Raw genomic sequence first — 21,247 nt, 5'->3', positions numbered from 1 at the left:
TGGAAGGAAATTGCTGGGAAAGTGTGATGGGAAATATAAAAACCGATGGACAAGTCACCCTGCCGGGTTTTATGCCCTAGCAGGAGGTTTATCACCCGTTAGAAAAAGTAGAAAAAAGGGAAAAAAAGAAATCCTTCCCCACCCTTCTTGGTGTGGGAGCAGCTTGGCAGGGACTGGTCCAGCAGTGGCACTTCTCGTCTGCAATTTTCTCCCAGCTAAAGTGTTTTCGTGACTTTATGCAACAGCGGGGCTGGGACTTCCCAATGGATTTTGGACCAGAAAAGATGATGCTCCTGAAGGGAAATGATGCTTAAACCACCCGAGCACCACAAATTGGATTTTTCCAAGTGGGAAATGGCTGGATTTCTTTGCGTTAAGTTTGGTGGGGGGCTTTTTGTGTGGCTTTTTTTTGGTGGTGGGTTTTTTTTTCATTTTGTTTTGTTTTGTTTTGGGTTGTTTGGGGTTTTTTTTAGGGGAAAAGGGGTGAAAAAAATAAAATTCCTGTTGTGATGTGCCCGCTGTGCCACTGGCTCAAACCCGGCTGAAGGTGGGAAATTAGGCCATTAGAGGAATTCATTCCTCTTTATTAGCCCGTGTCGAATCCTTTTTATTAGTGGCTGCAAACGACCTCTCTCCTGCAGGAAAATGTCAGTGCTGGTTCAGCCCTTTCATTTGGAGGATTCCCTGGCAAAAAAAAAAAACAAACCAACTAAACAAAACACGTTTTTTTTGCAAAACCATAATCAGCAAAAGCAGATTTTTCTACCCCAAAACTCTCCTTCATGCCACTGGGGTGGTTTTCCACCTCCGCAACACCCACAGTGGGGAAAATCCTCCTGATTCCCCTGTGCATTCTGGATATCCATCTATTCCCCCCCTGCAAATTTCATAGCCAAAAGGGGCTCCCAATTTTTATGGCAAAGCCTCCACCTGCCATGGTGGGCCGTCCTTTCCTCTGTGTGGTGTGGCCACAGAAAGGCTGGCAATGGAGAAAAAGGTGGTTTGGGATGGGTTTTTTCTCATGCAAAAATGAAAAAAAAACCCCCAAATTCCACAACAATCCAGCATAAATCTCATGGCAAAACCCCAAATTCCAACAGTCCTTGAGACTGCACTCAGAGAGTGCCCTCAGTGCCCTCCCTTAACCCATCCCTGGGGGTCTCAACCCCCTAATTTCCCCTTGCGTTATATTTTATTTCTTTTGTTTAATGTTTTTTAATGTTATTTTTTTTGTGTTTTTGTTTATTTTCTTATTTTGTTTCATTTAATTTTATTTTTATTTATCGATGGATTCGATTGGATCGGATTCTACTTCGTTTCTTTTTATTCCCTCTTAAATTTTAAATTTTTTATTCCGTTTCGTTTTCAGCTGAAAAGCAAACCATTCTCCCCTCAGCCATGTGCCTCCCCCTCCTACTCCTTGCCAGCCCCAAAAACATTCCTGGGGGCCCATAGCAGCACTGTCCCCATACTGAGGAGCACGGGGTGATGCTGGCAGCGGCCTTAATCCCCCCTTGGTCAATGCAACCCCGCAAAGAAAAGGGGCTACAAATTGCTCAGGGGCTGCAATCTGCTTCTCCCCTCCCCAGACCCCCATCCTTGGGGTAATTCCATGCCTCTGCTCCTAATTGATGGAGCGGCTCTGGAAATGGCAGCAGGCACCTGCTGCGGTGCCACCAGTTCATAAGTCCCAATAATTCAACCTGCCGCCTGGAATTTGCCTTTCATATCCCTTGGCTAAGCTCCAGCGGGGCTACTGAAATTATGAAATGATTTCCCCCCCTCTCCGTTCTCTACTCCAGCCTCGGTGAATCTTGCATTAAACCAGGATCAGGACAGATTAAACTATAATATGCTGTGGTATTAGCGGCTGCAAATGAAGACTTAGCCAAGGGGTTTAACCCCTTCGCCTGACTCTGACTCAAAAAGGCTGTAAGGAAGTGATTCATAATCATCTTTTGGGCCATCTTTTGGAGATAAGATGGCGGAGCCGATCCCATTGTGCTCGGATAACTGGAGTGCTGTGGGAGACCATTCCTGCAGGAGCATTTTGCATTTCCACCCGGAAAGACTCCATAAAACACTTTTGATTTTAATTTGCACTGAGCTGGAGAGGCTTACTGAGGCTTGCACTAAGCCGTGGTCTTCATCCCCACAGTGTCCACGTGCTCTGGTGCTGTGTGTGCATTTGCATTTTATATTGCATCAATTTAGCATCATCATTGGCAAGATTTGTCAATTTCAAGAAGAATTATAAATCTTCGTTTTCAAAATCTCATGGTAAGAAGGAAGTGGGATTTGAGCCATCTTTGTGGACTTGTCAGAGGTGCAAAGAGACCTCTTGGTGGAGGAGCAGCCCGTAACAAGGTTGGTCCATAGGATGCTGCAGGCAGATAGAAGTCCCCACCACCAACTCCAACCAACAGAGACATTTTGAGGTAAAATATTACCATTGATGAGGAGGGGCTGATGTCCATCCTTGAAAGGAAAAGCCACTTGGGACAGCAGATGGCTCCAGGACATCTTGGCTATGTCCAAGACACAGCCTTTTTGCCTATTTAGGAAATGCTTTGGTGCAATGATGGAAAACACCCAGACATTGGAACCAGCCATTGCCTGATGGCAGAGATAGCGAATTTTACAATTTTTAAGCTTTTTTTTTTGTTGCTGAAAGAGATCTAGAGGGAGCACTTCCAGTGTGACCAGAGAGTGAGGTTTGCACCACTAGGTTCTTACAGACTGGGAGGAAATGGATGGATGGATGGATGATGGATGGATGGATGGATGATGGATGGATGGATGGATGGATGGTTGGATGGATGGATGGATGGGTGGTAGGTGGATGGATGGATGGATGGATGGACGGATGGATGGATGGATGGATGGATAAATGATGTAGGGTAAAGATGGACATGGGACCTAAAATAGTGGGTGTTATGGGTGGTCTCCTTTGTCCTCTGCAGGCACCCGCTGTTCCCACTGCTGACGTTGCTCTTTGAGAAGTGTGAGCAGGCGACGCAGGGCTCTGAGTGCATCACCTCGGCCAGCTTCGATGTCGACATCGAGAACTTTGTCCACCAGCAGGAGCAGGAGCACAAGCCCTTCTTCAGTGATGACCCCGAGCTGGACAACCTGGTACAGGCAGCTGGGGCTTGGCAGATGATTTTTGGGGGGTGTTGAAAAGGTAGGGGGTGAGGAACAAATGAAGATCTACCACCATGTCCATGGGCTCTGTAGTGCTGGTCATCTTGGCAATGTTTTCCACAGACCTTGTGAAACCTTCTCCAGGACCTTCTCTGAGACATTTTCCAGAAGATCCCGTGTAAGAACAACCCCTCTGCCCCCTTTTGGCTAATTTTCCCACACAACCTCCATGGGGTCAACGAGGTTCCTGAAAGCAGCCAAGATCTCTGGCTGGTTTGTGCCCCAAAACTTGCAATCTCTGTAGGAATTACTGCTGTTCGGTGCAACGTGCACTAGTGTCAGCATTCTCATCTGGCACCATCTGGTTTGAAGTGTCATGGCCAGCTCATGTCCTAGAAGCAGAGCACAATAATTACTTTTTCCATAAGGTAATGGATATCAGCGGTTTGGAACACTTGGACCGGTTTTGGTGCATTCTCTGCCACATCAGCTCAAATTTCCTACTCCATCCATTGCTGCTGGAAGGTGCCTCAGAAGACTCTGCTTGGGATTTCTCTTGCGTAGACCTCGGGAAATATCCCCAAATCCCATTATTTTGTCCAGAAAGCATCCAAACGTGGCCTCCACGGCAAACATGTGGGTAGACAAGTTCATGGCACCATTCTGATGCTCAACAAGCGAATTTTCAAGGTCTGAAGAGGCAATTCTGTGCACCTCTGATGATGCAAACAGCAAAACACCTTCCCTGGGGGTTATGTGTCCCCTGGGAGATGTAGCAGAGGGACTTCCACAGAAAAGAAGCAAAATCAGGCAATTCACAGGTTACTTTTTTTAAGTGTTACAGATATCAAGGAGGTGATTTTGAATGATGACATATCACAAAGGGAAGAACTAGCAAAACTCACCTACGTGCAAGAGCTACTGTTTTTTCTAAAAAAGCAAGAGATGATTTCAAGGTGAAGACAAATGCCACAGGTTTGTGCCTGATTTCAGCTTGTGGAGGAGAATGTTTTAACATCCCTAAGCCAAGAGTCTGCAGAATGCCCTCCAAAAAATTTGCAGGCCATGCAAAGCCCCTTCTGCATATTGCTAAACCCATTTTGCAATAACTTGTAGTCAAGAATAGAAATCGCTCTGGGACAAGCAATCAAAAAAAAGAACCAAACAACCCAACCAATATTTTGGATTATTTGTTTTTGGACTGAACAAATGCTGATGTGCATCAACAACCCCCCATTGCATTAAATTGCATAAAAATGGGTGTAATGCTCTATCAGGAGGAGAGAAATGGAGCCAGGTGAAGCGAAAAAAAACCCCAAAGATCTAAAATTTTGGGAAAGGAAAACCTATTTCTGTACATTTCAAGGTGAAACATCACCAGCAAATAGTGCAGGAAATTCATCCACACTGGCTATGTTTTTTGTGGTTTCTAAAAAAAACCCCACAACACACCAGTCGTGTTTTTTGGACGTATTCTGAAGCAGCTCTTGCTGCCAAGGTGAAATTTGGCCATGGGCAGTTGGATTGATCCCATGTATAACCTTGCAGCACTTGATACATCCCTATTCATATGTATCTATTGCTAAGTCTTTTTGTAGATCCGTATCTCTGTGTATGTGGGTGTGTCCCAGTTCTAGCACGTAGCTGGATGTATGTATTCTATCCAATGCCCAGAACTCCAAAAAAGGAGGAGCCATCCACCTCTGTGTGAGCAACCTGCATCGAGACAGAGGAGATGGGTAATGTGATGCTGGAGAAGCACATTCCTGTTGGTGGGAGGCACTAGTTGAAGGGAATTTTGGCTTTAAAAGTCTTGCAGTGCTCAAATCAGAACATTTCAAGCTGTCCTTGAGCTGATGCTTTCCCCCTATTTACACTGTCCTTTTTTTTGGTGTTGTTAATTTTTGGGTGTTGTGTTTTGTTTTTTTTTTTAACGCCACCGGTTTGCCAGAAATTGGTGAAGGCAAAGCAGGGATGAAAAGGCCAGTGGCATTAGCTATCATTAGAATAAGAGTCATGTATTCCTCACTGCCAAGATGCACATAATTAGAAATTAGAAAAAGGTCAGATCTCACCATTATCAACTCAATCAGCTGCCGAGTGCCACACAGTCAATTAATTCAGCATCTGTATTTTTTACAACCCCGCGCACGTACGCCATCGGACTGTAACTCTTTATCCGGACAGATATACGACGCAGCGGAGCAGGGACATAAAATGAGACCCTAAGCAAATGAGCTGAGATAATTGAGAGATTTATTTTTTTACATATATGTGTCAGGTCTTCTTGCCTTTGCCCTTGAATATTGACTTTCATGGCCGGTGAGCCTTGGGAGGATGTGGAAATCCTGGGCACGACACCTCCACCTTGTGCTTTGCCTGCGTCAACTGTGGAGGAGGGAAAAGAAACCCAGAAAAAAATAGCAAAAAAAAAAAAAAAAAAAAAAAAAAAAAAAAAAAAAGCTAAATAAAAGATCTTTCCAGCAGCAACCCATCACCCCTGTTGTTCACCAACCAAAAATTCACTTTCTCCATCATGGAGCTGCCACTGGAGTTTGGCCCTGGATTTTTCAGGATGTTTCCCAACCATGGCAACTTGCAGTTTGTAAAGATGACCACTAAAATTTGCAAGTTAAAAACACCCTTTGAAATGCAAAGACGCTTTGTTACATAAAACCGGATTTATTGCCCCGGAGTGAATAGCTGAAATTTTATATATTATGCAAGATTTCAAACAGCGGCTGTAAAACTTAAGGTTTCAGCTCGGTGAGAGGAATGTTTTATGTGTAAATTTTTTAAGGTTTATGGGGTACGTTTTAATGAGGCCCAGGCTTTGCACCGGCAACAGCTCACGGCTGAGTTGCAGCCCCGTAATCTTGTTACAAGAAGTGGCCTCCAGAGAATAACCAAACACTTTTCAACAACGAGGGGTTTGGCTTGTACTTTTTTTTGGGCACGGGGAGCAATTCCCATGAAGGCAATGGTGAACTTGGTGAATTTGGTGAGTTTTTTCCTCTTGGATTCCAGGGTTATGATTGATGGGCAAGGAAAAGAAATGCAGACATGCAGAGGGACGGGCTTTGGGATGGGTTTTGGGCAAGAATGTTGATTTTTTTGGTGTGTTGAGAAAGGAAATGAATTACATTCTGCTGTAGGGATCAGCTCTACGTTGGATTTTGGGGGAGAATATTGATTTTAACTTTGTGCCCTTGCATAGATGGTGAAGGCGATCCAGGTGCTGCGCATCCACCTCCTGGAGTTGGAGAAGGTCAATGAGTTGTGCAAGGACTTTTGCAACCGTTACATCACCTGCCTCAAAACCAAGATGCACAGCGACAACCTACTCAGGAATGACCTGGGGGGGCCCTACTCCCCCAACCCCTCCTCCATCAGCCTCCACCCCCAGGTAATGCCTTAAAATTCCTCTCTAATCACCACTGTTGCACACTGGCCAGCAGGGAGTTGGGCCAGCAAGGTTTCAGACTTGATCTGCAGGAGTTGTGGCCTCCTGAAAAGTCATCGGAGTCCATCCTCAAGAATTAAAACAACAAATCCTGTATCTTGCTCATAGAGTGCAATAAATGCTGTTGTGGTGACTTTTTTTTCTTATCTTATATTTTTTATGTCCTTTTTCTCATGGGTTGGCAGAGCTGCGACCCCAATGTTTGTGGCTCTGCAAAAGAGAGAGTGAAGGACTCCTAAACTGTAAAGCTGCAGCAATTAAATGTGAGGGGAAGGAAGCCGTGCAAGTGCATGGGAATATGAACAAGAAAGTTGCATTTTTTTGTGAAAAAATCCTATTTATTGGCAGGAGGGACAGAAACATCAAGATTCTCTTCACTGCTTCTCTTTCCCTTTTTGTTTCAAGGAAGCTCAACAGATTTTTGGGTCTCAGATAACCCTTTCTGGCTTCACTGCTCCTTTTTGTGTCTCAGCAGATCTTGCAGTTCTCTCCCAGCATGATTGACATTCCCTTGACTTCTTTTGCATGATTTGGATTTTAGCTGGGAGAAGAAGACATTTGGTGCCTCAAGCATAGTGGAGGAGTACAAGGAAATGCCGGAGAACTGCAGAAATATCAACTGAATGAGCCAAACCAAGTTGAACCTTGGTGGCTTTTGGGGCAAAATGAGGAACTGTAACTCAATATTCAGAAAAGAAGTTGCCCATGGGTTGGGGTTTTCACGTGCATCTGCAGTGCAGGGAATAAACCTTGGCTGGTTGCACCCCAAAAAACTTGATGCTATATTGTGTTGCCCTAGGGGGTTTCTCTCTCTCAGACATGTGGTTTTTGGGATAGAAAAATGGAAGTTAGGGTTGCACAATCCCACCAGAAATAACTGCAGCGAACCCAAAATAACCCAGGAAGCTCCTGGGGTTCTCCCTGAAAAGGAGGCAGGTGGTGGGGCCTTCTTAGTGCTTTTGGGGCATTTTAAGGTGGTGGAAAGGAAAAAAAATACCCTTTTTAGTAGCTCAGCTCCAGGTGCTGCTGAGTTTGAAGCTCCAAATGTGATGAGGGAAAAGCCCCCCAGAAAAGTTCCATTTCTTATTTGGGTTCCCTGAAAGCACCAAACCACTTAATCATTGATCTAAGAAACCCCATCCTCACTCTATATCCTAATAATCTCTAGAAATAGATGTATTATCCCTTCGCTGCTTTATGGAAGCATTCCTTATGATCAAAATTAGCAAGACACTTGCATAAAAGAGAACAATAATTGCTCAACGAGCATCTCGTTTGTAATTTATTAGTTTCTATTATTGTGCATTGCCATGGCAACAGCTCACATCCCGGGTGATGAGAGAGATGTTAGATATGAGCCGACAAAGCTCCCGGTCCCAGCAAATGGAGATGCACGTTTTTTATCAGTAATTTTCATGAAAATAATAAGTGAGGGAGTTAATGAGATGGAAAGCCGTCCTGTGGCTATTGTGAATTTTTTTCCCTCCTCCTTCCTTTTTTTTTTTTTTTTTTAAAGTGTTGATCTAATTAGAATGCATCGGTCAGGAAAAGTAATGAGGATTTAGTGTCTCACAAAGAGGTGGGGATCATATCAGAAAATTAGCACAAGTCTTTGGAAAATAATCAAGCCCATGGAGAGGTACCGAGTGCTTCTGATTCCTGGAAACCCAGAGCTGCTGACATTTTCCTTCTGGGCAAGACTTGAAAGTTGAGGAATTCAAGTGAGGATTTGGAGGCAGTTGCTAAATAAATGGGAACACACCCAGGAAAGACCCAACTGGAGGGGAAATGTTCGCTCAGCCATGAAGGGATTTTCAGCAGGTGGAGCTGAAATATTCATGGTGATGGACCATGAAAGAGCCACCATCTCATCTGCTCATGGGATGAGGATGACATACCAGTGACAATACCATGGCAAACATTTTCTGTGTCCAACTAAGCCATGTCAAGTGCCCGAGTACTTCAACTCATTCAGTACACTTGAGTTTGCATGGATAAGGCTTAAAAAAAAAGGGTGGAAATGCTCTATGTCCATCAGTTGAGTTTTGGAGGCTAAGGATGCTCCAGAGAGCTGAAAAATCACAGGATCAGTGTTTAAAAAATGGCAAGTGGGATGATTTCTCTAATTATCAGCCTATTGGTTTCATGCTCAGGGAAGGTGCAAGAGCAAATGGGCCATTAATTTAGGATTTCAAAAAAATCTAAATAATGGAATGTAATTAGTATCAATGAAGGAGGTTTCCCAGCAAATAGATTTTCTTAGGGTTTGGAAGGAGTGTCAATCATTTTGTGAGGAGATACACCAAGTTTGTTGTGAAAGTGAAATATTTCAGGTTTTGGCAAAGTTTCTTACCACAGAACATGTTTAAAAAATTATGGACACACAATAACAAGGATATCAGCCAAAAGTGGGAAAACAACGCCTGGACCTGTCAAAATTTCATCACAGGACACTCAGTGTTGGATTTCCCTGGTGTATCCAAAAAGGATGGTCCTTTGCCTGCTGTTATTTCTGCTGTCTAAAATGGACAGTGCAGGAATTTTTGGAGATACAAAATGCCTGAGATGATGGGAAGATGAAAGAACACTCAAACAAGGCATTTTGACTGAAATCTTCTCATGTTGCCAGGCTGAGAGATGATTCCTGGTGTTGGCCAAGTTTGGTGACAAGTATGGAGTTTTCCCATGTGATGAGTCTCCTCTGAACCTTCATTACCTTACAAGGGTTTCTGTACTCTGTTTTCTCCATTTTGTGCTTTGCTTTGTCTTGTGACTCAGTCGTAGCCTCTTTGTCCTCCAAGTCCACCAAGCAACTCCCGTTCTAATTTTGTTGGTTGCTTTTCACTTGGCTTCATTCCTCTACCTTGAGTGCTCATTGGGCTCTTTTTAGCCCCCTCCCTTTATTTAATGAATATTTTTTAAGCTTTTTCTGACCAGGATGGAAGAGGGGAGATCCTTCTTTCATGGTGGAGAGAGGAGCCCAATTTAATGCAATGCTTAACTTCACCTTCGACATCAAAGTGGTCCTCACTGCTCTCCACTTGCAAGAAAAAAACAGTTGCAAAGCCAATCACACTGGGAACCACAGCACTGCCAGGGACATTTAAATGGAATCAAATTTTGTATTTTTCAGCTCTTGTTTCAGATTGGCAGTGTTTAAATGGGCATTTTCAGGGCAGCATTCCTTCTCCTCAAATTACTTCTCCACAGAATCACAGAATGGTGTGGGTTGGAAGGGACCTTAAAGCCCATCTTGATCCAACACCCTGCTGTGGGCAGGGCCATCATCCACTAGCCCAGGTTGCTGCTGGCTGGAGGTCGACAGTTGGTTTGGTGGAAGTCAATGCAGCGCTTCTCTGTATAATCTTAATTTATCCAAGTTTGCCCTGTGAACAAGCCTGGATTTCTCTGTTATTTAAAGCCAACTTTTTTCTCATCCCCATCCACCCATCCATTCACGAAGGAGCCTTATGAATCGTCTTACATGAGTCTGAGTTTGGCCAGCTCTTTCTTGGCAAACCCATGGGTTTCTTTTTTTTTCTCCAACTAATTCCGATTTCCCCCGGCACAAGTAATTTTCAGAGTTAGGATGAGACAGATATTTTTACACATTGTGTACCACCCAAAAATGAATGTCTGTGTCACAAAGCACAAGGGGAAGGACAGCAGCTCAAGCAGCACTGAATTTTAGCACTTTCTTACCTTCTGGCACCTGGACATTTGCCTTATTGTAAGAAAGGGTTCTTTTTGTGCAATGTCCCAGGTCTTTTTCTTCATTAAACTGACTTTTATTTTGGAGAAATCATGTTTTGCTATTGATCAGTGCCGAGATGTGAGTCTGCAGAGACACCTAGTGATGCATTTTTTTTCACACTCAGATTTCAAAATTGCCAAAAGCATTGCAACTTGAGGGTGGTGCTTCACCAGCACAGGTTGCCCAGAGAAGCTGTGGCTGCCCCATCCCTGGAAATGTCTAGGATGAGGTTGGACAGGGCTTGGAACAACCTGGGATAGTGGAAGGTGTCCCTGCCCATGGCAGGGGGGTGGAATGAGATGAGCTTTAAGGACCCCTCCAACCCAAACTGTTTTAGGTTCCTATGAACTTCCTTGAGTCTCAAAATACAAAATATAAAATATATAAAATATTTTCCACTGCAGCAAAACTACCAAGCCGAATAGAATTTGGCTGACATTTGCAATCTGAGGCAATTGGTATGCAAAATATATTTTTTAAATCTTCTTGGAGATATTGCTCTATATTTATTTGAAGGCAGAGCCTCCACTTCCATTGGGTCATTTTGGTTTCACAGTTCTGTTGCAGAAAGACCATTAATTCCTTCAATAGCTCTTTCTAGTAATTACCAATATTCTGCCTTTTTGGACACCAGTGAGAAGATGTTTTGGGAGAGTTTTCCTCTGCACCACAAAAACAAAGGCAATTTTTTCATCACAAAATACTGTTGAAAATGGCTTTGGCCACTGTATCTGGAAACAGCAGTTTCTTGTTCCCATTTTCTGATATTCCAAATTGCTTCTTCCCAACGCACTTCCAAAAATGGTGTTCTGGATGCTCTTCTTTAGGAAGAATCATGGAAAAACAAGGCAGGGGAGGAAAACTAGAGGTCTTCAAGCTGCTCCAAACCTCTGGTTGCACCTGGCCATACCTGGCTGCTTTTTGGCGTCCTCCTGGACCACACTTGGTTTTTATGAATATTTTCAGTTTTTATTAGCTGGATGCTTAGCCAGGGCAAAATCCAAGAGTGTGCAAAAGAGACTGATTTTTGCTCTCTATATCCTGAGAAATACTCATTTCTCAAACCGAAAACCACATCCCCCAGAGGACTGGAGGTGGGGAAGGAATACTAAAAAAAAAGTACAAGTATTTTACGGTCATATTTGCATTTTTTAAATTAATTCAGCTATGGAAAGGAATGTCTGGGAAGCGAATGAAAAATTCACAGCAATTGCAGCAAAATTTCCAGGTAACCAAAATAGCGAAAGTAACATGTGGCAGAGGCATTGGGTCCAACATTTTGGACTTGGCATCACAGGAGGGGAAAGTGCAATAAGGGGGTTTTAATAGCAAAAGCATGAAATTTATAGAGAATGACAGCACAGGCAAAGCAGCAGTGATTGATGGGGGAAAAGTTGCATGGATGTGATGGGGAGAAGGAGAAAACAGGAACAGACCTCAGGTTTGCCCCCCCCCCAACGATGGGAAATGCATTGATGAGGACACAGAGTGCCCCAAATCCCCATGGAACAGCACAGCCACGTCTTGGTGTAACATGAATTGATTTGGTGCATTCAGATTCCCATCTCTGTAGTTCTACCCCCTGGAGAAAGGGAGCTGCAGCTTTTTCCAGCCTGATCACATCTGCATGGTTGCCTTTTCCAGTGTCACTGCACATCACTAAGCCAGGGAAATTCTCTTTTCTTAACCCAAATAATAGGATTCTTGAAGAAATGCATCAAAACGTAGGAAAAATGCATAAAAAGGTGAAAAAAAGCCCCTTTATTGACATTATGTTCAACACTTGAGAACCAGCTGGACACCAGGAAGTGATGCAGAATGGGAAAGTCAGTAGAAAAGGGAGAAAAAATCAGTGCAGTTTCATTTCCATTCCAGTTGGGTGAATTAGAGAGATACAGTTACCTTGGGCTTATTTTAAAATGATAATTTTATCAATATTACCAATATTACTTGCAAAATCCTGCCCATGTGGAAGCTTGGGGTACATTGCCCATATTCCCCCCGTAGCCTCAATTGTGGCACTACCCCCTTCCCAAAATGTCACATTAAATATTCAAATAGTCATTTAAATATTAAAATAAACAATCAAATAAAAATAATCATCCAATCTGGGGTCTTTTGGTTGGTGCTCCAGAGATGGACCTTAAAGTAAAATTACAGCTTTTGGATCAAGAAGTGCCCATTTTTGCAAGAAATTGGCTTAAAGCTGCAAGGAATGGGGGTTATGTTATATTATTATTATTATTATTATTAAATTTATTATTATTAACTTCATTATTTTACTCTTATTTTGGCAAAGGGAAACCATGGTGCTCACCTTGAATTTTAGCAAAGGCTGCATCCTCCAGTCTCAGTTAAAGCACCAAAAAAATAGACATTTTTAGAAAGAAAAAGATTAAAGAAATTCCTTTTGGTCCCTCATGATCTTTTTTTTCCCTCTCATTTTTTTTTTTAATTGGAAAAGAGTGACTGCACAAAGAAAGCAAGTTTGGGGAAGATGCTAAGTGGGAGCTCTGCAGAGCATAAACCTTTTTTTTTCCATCTTCCTTTGCAATTGCAACGAACTGAAAAATCACATTTTCTGCAATTTTTCCTGTTGAACCACAAAAAAAAAAAAAATTGCAACGGGGCAAATTTATTGTAGGGGGAAAAAAATAAACCTTCCACGTTCCCACATGCTAAAACTCGTGGGTTTAATATTTTCTTTTCCACAGGAGATGCTGCAGAGCTCTCCAGCAGCGCTGCCGCCCGCGTCGAACCCCCCGCCGGGCATCGTGGTGCCCGCGGCCACGCTGCCACCGGGCAACCTGGCCATGAGCACTGGCAGCAGCTCGCCCGCCGTGCCAGGTAGGGAGCACGGTGGAGGTGGAGGGCAGGAGGAAAGGTGGGGGTTTTGGTACCCCCAAATGTCTTCTTTTCCACAGGTGGAGCCTTGTACCAGCCCGTGACAATGGTGACGTCACAGGGCCAGGTCCTCGCCCAAGCCATCACCCCTGGTGCCCTGCAGATCCCCAATGCCCAGGTAAGGCCTGCCCACCTCAAATTTCCACTGTAGCCAAAGCTTTGCACTGCAGCAGGCAGAATCCCCCCACTTCTCCATAAATTCAACCCTTGGAGTATCTTAAATTTTTAATTAGCAAGAAATGTTGATTAAACCCATCTGCCAGGTGCCTTTGGGGTACCTAACAAATTATAGCAACGACCTCAGAAGTTTTAACAATGCTTATATTATTGTTATAAAATATTACAATATAATAATAATATCATGATTATAATACATAATATTATTATGTGCAATATCTAACAATATCTGTTATTTATCATGTGGGATGGAACATATGCCATTTTATTCTACATGCTTTGTTATATACTGTGTGTTGTACATATTGTCCATTCTAGATTCTATATTAATTGTTCATTATATGTAGGATAGGATAAAATTAGGATGGGATGGGATAGGATAGGATAGGATTAGGATGGGATAGGGTAAGATTAGGATGGGATGGGATAGGATAGGATAGGATAGGATAGGATGGGATAGGATGGGATAGGATGGGATAGGATGGGATAGGATGGGATAGGATGGGATAGGATAGGATTAGGATAGGATAGGATAGGATAGGATGGGATAGGATGGGATAGGATGGGATAGGATAGGATAGGATAGGATAGGATAGGATAGGATGGGATAGGATGGGATAGGATAGGATAGGATGGGATAGGATGGGATAGGATGGGATGGGATAGGATTAGGATAGGATAGGATAGGATTAGGATAGGATAGGATAGGATAGGATAGGATAGGATAGGATAGGATAAGGTTGGGATAGGATAGGATAGGGTAGGATTAGGATAGGATAGGATAAGATTAGGATTAGGATAGGATTAGGATAGGATAAGATTAGGATGGGATAGGATAGGATAGGATAGGATAGGGTAGGATTAGGATAGGATAGGATAGGATAGGATAAGATTAGGATTAGGATAGGATAGGACAGGACAGGACAGGACAGGATAGGATAGGATAAGATTAGGATAGGGTAGGATGGGATAGGATAGGATAGGATTAGGATAGGATAGGATAGGATAGGATAGGATAGGATAAGATTAGGATAGGATAGGATAAGATTAGGATGGGATAGGATAGGATAGGATAGGATAGGATAGGATAGGATAGGATAAGATTAGGATAGGATAGGATAGGATAGGATAAGATTAGGATAGGATAGGGTAGGATGGGATAGGATGGGATAGGATAGGATAGGATAAGATTAGGATAGGATAGGATAAGATTAGGATGGGATAGGATAGGATAGGATAGGATAGGATAGGATAGGATAGGATAGGATAAGATTAGGATAGGATAGGATAGGATAGGATAAGATTAGGATAGGATAGGGTAGGATGGGATAGGATGGGATAGGATGGGATAGGATGGGGTAGGACAGATATTATTGCTGATATATTACAGATCTGGGATCACTGGCATTGCCTGTCCAGTACAGCAATCATGGCACTTGTGGGAAAGGCTCATTTTTAGGTCTTCCTTTCTGAATTTGGGGATATTTTTCAGCCATTTGCTGTGGTTTTATTCCTTTTTTTCCTTGACATTGCAACGAGTTACACAATGATCCCTGCATTCTTGCAGTAAGACAATGATTTGGAGCAGAACTGGATTTATTAACACAACTTGTCCATGAGCTCTTCCCAGCCCCTATTCCCCAGGAATTTGGAAAAAAAAATAAACCCCATCAATTTCTGTTACACTGCTTCCTGGGGGCAGAGAAGCAAAAATTCACCCCCATTATTTCTGAAATGCCCCATTTTAATAGCAGGAGCCTCTTATAAAACAATCAGTAAACAGCATTTTAGAAAGGGGTGGCACCTCCCTGGCAGATTTTTTTGCCTGTGCAATGCTTTAAAAATTTCTTTCTATAATATCTCTCCATTGCAGGTTTAAATCTTGCAGCAAAACCCTCTGTGGTGGGAAAAACATGTGCACAGGGAATATTGGGGCAGGGAGAGAGCCTGGACAAGCACCTTCGGATGCTCTTCCTGTGCCACTGGCATGATTTATTCAGCTGGAGCCCAGGGGAATCACAGGGACCTGCTGGCCTGATGTTTAATTCATCCAGGAGAAGTGTTTTGATGAAGACTTGGGGAAAAAAAAAAAAAATCCCTTTTTAACTCAAGTGCTTAGATTTCAGTTTGGTTCCTGAATCCTCATTAAAACTTCTCTTGCAGCAAGATGCTTCGTTTTAATTTTGGGGGGGGAAGAAAGCAAATTTTGGCTCAATGGGCATCTTCCTCCTTGTGGTGGAAATCAGCTGGGTGAGGAACGAGGGTTTGCAAGGGGTTAGTGAGTGGCAGGGTTTAAACTTGCAGTTGAGAAAATCATCTTTTTATGAGGTTTGGGGGTTGTTTTATTTTATTTTTTCAGGTAAAAGTATTTTCCTCCTAAACCACACATTGAGATTGGTCATGGCGTCATCACCACAGTCCCCAACAGTGCCGTTACCCCTTGCAAAGCACTGACAAAAAAGTTGAGATCAAAGATACAGATCCTGGGAGAAAATCTGCATTTATGCAGATTTAGTGGAGCAGGAAATGGCTTTTGGATGCTCCTATAAGTGCCAGTCTTTTTGCACTCATCCCACTCCCATTTTGGGTTGGTTTTGCTCATTTTTTGGGTTGCCCATCACCATTTTCAACCAATTCTCTCCCCATTCCTTTCCCCTGACAGGTGAACCTGGATCTCACCTCCCTGCTTGATGGTGAGGACAAGAAGTCCAAGAACAAACGAGGCGTCCTGCCCAAACATGCCACCAACATCATGCGCTCATGGCTCTTCCAGCATCTCATGGTGAGCACCACAGCCACCAAAACACCCTGCAAACTGGGAAAAAAAGGACAAAAAGTCCAGAAATCCTCAAATCCACGTGGTGGTTTGTCTGAATTTGTATTTGGAGGTGCAAAGTGGCTTGTATTTTGGGAATGATCAAAAAATGCAGGTGGGGCAAGAAGAAGCAAACCAATCTAGAAGGCGACTCACAAGGTTTTTTGAAGATGGATAATTGAGCATTTTTTTGCAGTTAACAGCTCCAAAATACCCTTTTCTAGCAAGCTGGAATGTGAGAGCTGCCTCACAGGTAGGGTTGTAGCACGTCAGCAATCAGTCAAAACACAGAATTGCAAAATCACCCCATTTTGAGGGATTGGAGATGGAAGGTAGAGGGACCTTAGATGCAAACTGGGTATTTTCATGCGTGAAGAGTTCTCTCTCATCAGCAAGGCTGGGCAAAGGGCAAAATCCAACAATCCCACATTTTTTCCTGCATAATTCAGCCAAGGAATCACTTGGAAACTGGTTGCAAAGACAGAGTGGTGGGAGATCCCCAAGGCATCAGTAATGCAGAAGGTAACAGCTCCAAGGAGCAACTTGTGGAAAAATCAGCCAGGACAGGAAGCAGCAGCAGGTTGGGAACTTCCCAGCTTTTTTTTTTATAGGAAATCCTGGACTTATTGCAATGAGGACAAGAGCATTACTGTGTTGGGCTGTGATCCCTGGCTGTGCCGTGCATCTCCCGTGTTTCTGGAGGGCACAACGGAAGATTTGCAGGCACAAAAACGACTTCCAAGACCAGAAACTGAAAACACTTTTGTGCCAGGTGCCAGAGGAACCTCATAGTTTAAGATTTCCAAAATGGAATTGAAAAATGAAGAGAAATTCTTCTGCTGGATGGTTGGACTTTTGCTCTCAGCCTGCTCCTTGCAGTCAGAAGAAACTTGGGCTTCCCCATGAGATTTCTCCATCTGGTGTCAGAGATGATGTGGTTTCTAACCAAAAATGCTCATCATTTTATTGGAAGTTTTGGAGCACCAGCAGGAAGAAAGAATGCTGGAAATAATATACCAAAAGAGGGATATTTCTGCCAAAAAAAGTACCATTTTTAACCACTGAGGCCCCAGTGGGAAGTGAGTCTCCAGTGTGTGTTGACTTTGGGTGGTTTTGTCAAGGATATCACACTGTTTTGGGAGCTAACAGCTGAAAACCAAGTCATGGTAACTGTCACTGCCTTGGGGCTCCAAAACATGATGTGTGAGGCTGGTTTGATAATAATTTCATTTCTGGGGTTGAAAAGAGAATTTTAGCACAGCTGGAAGGAGGTTGCTGAAGCTCTGAGCTGGTGGTTTCCCAGTGCAGATGTTTCAGGGTGTGTTACTGATGCCTTTATAAGCACTGTGAGTCACGGTGCGTTTTGAAGCCCAAATCCCACGTTTATCAACAACCATCACTGGAAAATTGCTAGAGTTAAAAAAAAGAACAAGAACATTTTCCTTCAAGGAAAAGCGTTTGATGGAAAGCCTTGGAGAAGCCCTAAGGGCACCTGGGGAAATCCTGACGCTCTTGGATGCCACCCTTCAATCCTGCATTCTGAAAATGCAAGAAGCCACCAAATTTAGGGTGGGAAAATGAAAAAAAGAAAAAAAAAAGGCAGGTTTTCATGATGTTTTACTCAGGGATGACATCTTGCATGCAGGGATGTAATTTTGCTACTCCATCTCTTTTTTTCCAGCACCCCTACCCCACAGAGGATGAGAAGAGGCAAATTGCTGCCCAAACCAACCTGACCCTCTTGCAAGTCAACAACTGGTGAGCAGATATTGGTGGCCCAAGCAATCATTTTGCTGGCTTTAGGACTTTTGTCACCCTATTTTGGTGCTGTATAATGTGTTTTGGGGGGGTTACTTGGGAGGTTAAGGCTGATTCTTGGGGTGTACTGCACAGGGCCAGGAGCTGGACTCAATGATCCTGATGAGTCCTCCCAACTCAGCACATTCTGTGGTTTTACGACTCTGTGATTCCTGGGAGACGAGCTCAGTTGTGTTTAATGCCAGCACTGGTTTGCAAGGTCTCAGTGCCCTCTCCTGGTAAATCCAAAGTGCAGCATTCTCCCACTCAGCTGGAAAAATTAATGCAGAGCTATAATGTGCCACAGGCAAATAAAATTTAAAAAACCAGCTTTTTGAACCACGAAGCTACTTTCTTAAAGTATTATTATTATATTGCAACTCACTGATTTGCTATCATGTTGTTTTAACTCAGTGTTTGTGTAACAACTCTTAGCCATTCCAATGTTCTCTCTTTTCCATGGAAAGGTTCATAAATGCCCGGCGGCGCATCCTGCAGCCAATGCTCGATGCCAGCAACCCAGATCCAGCCCCCAAAGCCAAGAAAATCAAATCTCAGCACCGGCCCACGCAGCGGTTCTGGCCCAACTCCATCGCCGCCGGGGTCCTGCAGCAGCAGGGTGGCAATTCAGGGACAAATCCTGATGGTAAGGACAAACCCCAGTGGCCCCTGCCCTTCCAGGAAGGAGTGGCCATGCATTACATTGTGGCCTTAATTGGTAATTTCTAGAGCCCTTTACTGTGCTGTGGGGAAGCACATGAGGTGGCCCATGCAAGAAGGTCCTTCCAGTTGGCCATGGCAAGGCGCTGGCGATGGGGCACTCCCATCCCTTGAGCACAGGAGCAGCCCTCAATGATCACCCACTATGGGGCACGGCTTGGGATATCTCCTGAGGAGCTGGGGAGGGGAGGGGAGACATGAAAAGATGGAGATGAGAAGACAGATGAGACAAAATGGGAAGAAAGAAGACGAAGAGAACAGATGATGGCAATGAAGAATAGAGATGATGAAGATCAGATGACAGATGAGATAAGGTGGGAAGATAGATGATGAACAGAGAACAGATGAAGAAGATGAAGAGAGAAGATGAAGAGAAGGTGAAGTGAGCAGAAATGAACATACACCAGACGGGATGAAGAGAATGAAAGGTAGGACTTGAGAGAAGATGAAGAGAAAATCTGCCCAACCAATTTGGGCATCTACTGGCTCAGAAGTAAGGCTTCTTGTTATTTAATGATGCGTTAGCTAGAAAAATTAAAGACTGGATCTTGGGGAGTGAGTGGGGTAGGTGGGACACCCTATGGTGTGCTCTCCAAGCTTTTCACTTGAGTTATTCTTGGTTTATGCACTTCCTTTGTCCTTCCTGTATTAGCTGGGGAGTCCTTATTTCTGTACTTCTTTTAATTACAGGCTCACTCAGCATGGACAACCTCCAACCCCTCTCATCAGCCACTGCCACCATGGCCATGCAGCAGGCAATGCTGGCAGCCCATGACGACTCCCTTGATGGCACTGAGGAAGAGGAGGAGGATGAGGAAGATGAGGACGAGATGGAAGAGGAGGAGGAAGAGGAGGAAGAGCTGGAGGAAGAGCCTGGTGGCCTCCCAGCAGCACCTGGCGCTGACCTTGGTTTGGACCACAGTGACTCACTGGAATAGCTCCTCCTGCACCCTCCCAAATCACTGACAGCACCAGATACACAATTCCCCCCAAAATGCAAAAAAAAAAAAAAAAAAAAAAGGCAAGAAGAAATCAGTGAGAAGAAATCAGTGAGAAAAAAGCAAAGTGGCAGCGCTGGCAGAGGCCCCGGCTGCCCACGGGCGCGCGGGGACCACCGCGTCAGCGCTCGGAAGTGAAGGACACACGTTTACAAGGCACATATTGTGGCCAGATTAATCTTTTATTTCAGGTTTTATTTTTCTTTTTCCCTTCATTTTTTGGTAAGCAAAAGCATTTTTAGGGAAAGTTGTTTTCCCCACGTGACGCTTGGATGCTGTTGGGCAAAGGCGGGTTTTCACCGTGGGCCACTGCGTCTGTCCCTTGGATTTCTTGGTGCAAAGAAAAGCCAAACCAACCCCAGGACTTGATGCTTTTTGGATTTTTTTCCCCCAGAAAGGTCATTCACAGGCATATATACTGGCATGGAGGGGGAGAAAAATAATCAGCGAGTGCAAATTCTGCTATATCTGAGGAGGGTTTGGTGCTCGACTCATTGGATTGCCCAAACCTCCCAACTTGGCCCCAATGCTGCGGCTTTTTGGTGACTCTGGACACAACTTTCTGGAAAAGGGAGGAAATTCCTTCAAATCCTTTAATTTATGTGCTAAAACCTCTGCTGAATCTGGAAAAAAACCAACTCACCCCATTCTCGTCCTTAAGGGTGGAGACTGGATGCAGAGTTGGGGCAAAGGCTGCTGAGAGGAAAACTTTTCCAAGGCATTTTGGCACAGAGTTAGTTAAAAATGGGGAAAAAAATTGGTTTAAAAAATGGAAGATTTCACCCAAAATTGAAGGGGGATCCCCAAGACTCACCTGGGTGGAAGGAAACTCAGTATTGTTGCTTGAAAGATCATTTCTCCCTGGTATTGTCCCTCCACATGGGAAAATGGTGGAGCTTTAGCCCCATGGGGGAGGGCAACTGCCAAAAACCCTGTATTTTGGGTTTTTTTATTTTAAATGCTAGCAAAAGGGTGTATTTCGCCTTAAAAATGTGGCATGGGAGGAAATGCAAAAGCAAACCAGGGCAAAAATAAAGGCATTGTCTTCTGCAGGTTCCTGCTCTAAATGTGACATTCTAGGAGAAGGATAATTTTCTTGGTGGCTTTTTGCCCTCATTGTCCTTTTTTTTCCTGGCTCTTGAAGAGTTGATAAAAGAACCCAAACAAGAGCTGGGATAAAAACCACAAGTGATGCAATGGGCAGAAATGCCTATTTTTGGATACTGATCTGGCGTGAATGTAATCTGTAATTTCATAAAGGATTCATTGTAATTTAGTATTAATTCCTGGCCATTTATTATAAAGTGCTACAAGATGAGGGGTCGCACCTGTATTTTCTTGGCAGCTTCTTCCTTTGAGTGGAGAAGACCCAAAATACAGGAATAACCCCCCAAAATGGGCAAAACTCCCCTCAAAGATGTGATTTACCCCCAAAATGGGTGAATGGACCCAAATTGGTAATTGAGTGATGTGGA

At 43.7% G+C, this 21,247-nt stretch overlaps 1 protein-coding gene across 6 annotated transcripts in view; it reads left to right on the top strand.

The window, feature by feature from the left end:
- The window catches only part of PKNOX2 (PBX/knotted 1 homeobox 2), an 85,243-nt gene extending 64,419 nt beyond the window's left edge, over positions 1 to 20,824 (top strand). For all 6 annotated transcript variants that reach the window (XM_039564871.1, XM_039564866.1, XM_039564868.1 and 3 more), the window contains 8 exons: positions 2,964 to 3,135; positions 6,362 to 6,550; positions 13,076 to 13,208; positions 13,286 to 13,383; positions 16,105 to 16,224; positions 17,939 to 18,015; positions 18,522 to 18,700; positions 19,465 to 20,824. In XM_039564871.1, the coding sequence (XP_039420805.1) occupies positions 2,964 to 3,135; positions 6,362 to 6,550; positions 13,076 to 13,208; positions 13,286 to 13,383; positions 16,105 to 16,224; positions 17,939 to 18,015; positions 18,522 to 18,700; positions 19,465 to 19,712 (1,216 nt within the window). In that variant the 3' untranslated portion in view covers positions 19,713 to 20,824. The remainder of the gene's footprint in view (positions 1 to 2,963; positions 3,136 to 6,361; positions 6,551 to 13,075; positions 13,209 to 13,285; positions 13,384 to 16,104; positions 16,225 to 17,938; positions 18,016 to 18,521; positions 18,701 to 19,464) is intronic.
- Positions 20,825 to 21,247: the final 423 nt, after the last annotated feature.

Source organism: Corvus cornix, chromosome 24 (assembly GCF_000738735.6).
Source record: "Corvus cornix cornix isolate S_Up_H32 chromosome 24, ASM73873v5, whole genome shotgun sequence".
Lineage (NCBI taxonomy): Eukaryota > Metazoa > Chordata > Aves > Passeriformes > Corvidae > Corvus > Corvus cornix.
The sequence above is the reverse complement of the archived record's forward strand: the minus strand, read 5'-3'. Positions and strand labels throughout refer to the sequence as shown.